Source organism: Mastomys coucha, unplaced genomic scaffold (genome assembly GCF_008632895.1).
Source record: "Mastomys coucha isolate ucsf_1 unplaced genomic scaffold, UCSF_Mcou_1 pScaffold11, whole genome shotgun sequence".
Lineage (NCBI taxonomy): Eukaryota > Metazoa > Chordata > Mammalia > Rodentia > Muridae > Mastomys > Mastomys coucha.
In genome coordinates this window covers 8,950,166-8,951,693 of record NW_022196893.1, presented here as the reverse complement: position 1 = coordinate 8,951,693, position 1,528 = coordinate 8,950,166, and the positions used below count along the sequence as shown (strand labels likewise).

Sequence of the window (1,528 nt, the reverse complement as noted above, 5' to 3'; positions counted from 1 at the left end):
TGTGCCTCCCAACTAATGCTGCTTCTCCTTGTTGAACAAGTGATGCCCACACTGTGGATAGTCCTCATTCCGGTCTTTCTCATCCTCACCTTGCTCCTGGGCCTCCGTTTTGGTGGTGTCTATGGATACGGGTAAGTGAAGTCTGTGGAGAGATGAAAGTCAAAACCAGGCTCCAGGGTCCAGGGTCACAGAGATGACAAAGTCAGGCCCAGTATCATTCCCAGCCTACCATTTCTTCCACTGGTTTCAGTTTTCCCTCTATACGTGGGCATGGAAGTAGCTGACCAAGAGGTTTCTGGGACCTCGAATATATATGGGACCTCACCCTCCTGCTATGTTCTAGGTTGTACAAGAAGTGGAAGGAAAAAATCCCCAACCCCAGCAAGAGCTTCCTGTTCCAGGTAGGAAGGCAGGCCCTGCTGCTGGCTCCCTGTCCAATTACTTTCCCAGTGGGAAAGTGTGGGAGAGCCAGAAGGCTAGGCTAGGAGGAGGTGGGTTTCTGGGACTGCTTGAATGCCCTAAGGAGAAGGAATCTCACAAATTGCCCTGAGTTCTGTCTGGAGTCAGAGACAGAAGTAAAGACATTCTCCTACACAAGATGGCTCTGCACAGTCTTCTCCTGGAGGTGTACAGGGGGCTAAGGGGCTTCAGGACAGGACTTGAACCCAGAACAGCAAGATGCCACTGAGCTGGTAGGACAGCTGGCTGCAACCAGGCTGTCTCCAGAGGCTCAGTACCTGAGACAGGAATGTGAAGGACAGAAGGACACGACAGTCCAGGTCTCACAGAACGATGGCCATGGGGAACCAGTGCTGTGGGAGAAGAAGCTGTGGGAATAGCATGGCTGCTCCCCTCAGAGCTTTAGAGATAAAGGAATTCACAGACCCATGGATGCCTCTCCATTTCTTGGAGTCAGAGGCCTGAGCTGGGCCCCACCATGGGGATATTCTTCCCATGCACAAAGCTTATGGAAGATACCATATGCATGTGTGTCCTCCACTGTCCCCTCCTTCCTGAGGTGCCACATTCACAGTAAAAAATCCCTTCTCTTTCCAGGATGGAGGTAAAGGACTCTGGTCTGCTGGTGGCATGGCAGCCTCCGCCTCTAAGAACCCCTCTCCCCCGGAACCACAGAGCAGCCTTTTCACTGAGCAACAAGGGTGAGTGGTTGGGCTCTGACCCTTAGTGAGCCTGTGGGAAGAAACCCCTCCATGGTGCACATCACAGTAGCCTGTGGGTCTCTGAAGAGATGTGAGGAGATGATGCCCACTCTAGAAAATGGCACTCCAGGGAGACATGAGGGAGATTGTTTCTGACTCCCAGGTTAAGATGAGACAGACAAGGGACCAGAGGCAGCGTCCTGGAGCACAAAGCCCCTTCTTGCCACGTGACCTATGTAAGCCCAGCATTGCAATGGCTCATGGGTGACTGAACATGCACAGTAGGACTTCAGCCTGCTAAGCCCACCTGTCAGCAGCCCATCTGTCAGCAGCCCATCTGTCAGCAGCCCACCTGTCAGGAGCCCACC

At 53.1% G+C, this 1,528-nt stretch overlaps 1 protein-coding gene across 1 annotated transcript in view; it reads left to right on the top strand.

Annotated features, from left to right (window-relative positions):
• Positions 1–1,528, top strand: part of Csf2rb (colony stimulating factor 2 receptor beta common subunit) — a 25,631-nt gene that overhangs the window by 19,077 nt on the left and 5,026 nt on the right. Inside the window, exons 8-10 of the mRNA XM_031359416.1 lie at positions 41–131; positions 344–401; positions 1,057–1,160. Of these exons, the coding sequence (XP_031215276.1) occupies positions 41–131; positions 344–401; positions 1,057–1,160 (253 nt within the window). The remainder of the gene's footprint in view (positions 1–40; positions 132–343; positions 402–1,056; positions 1,161–1,528) is intronic.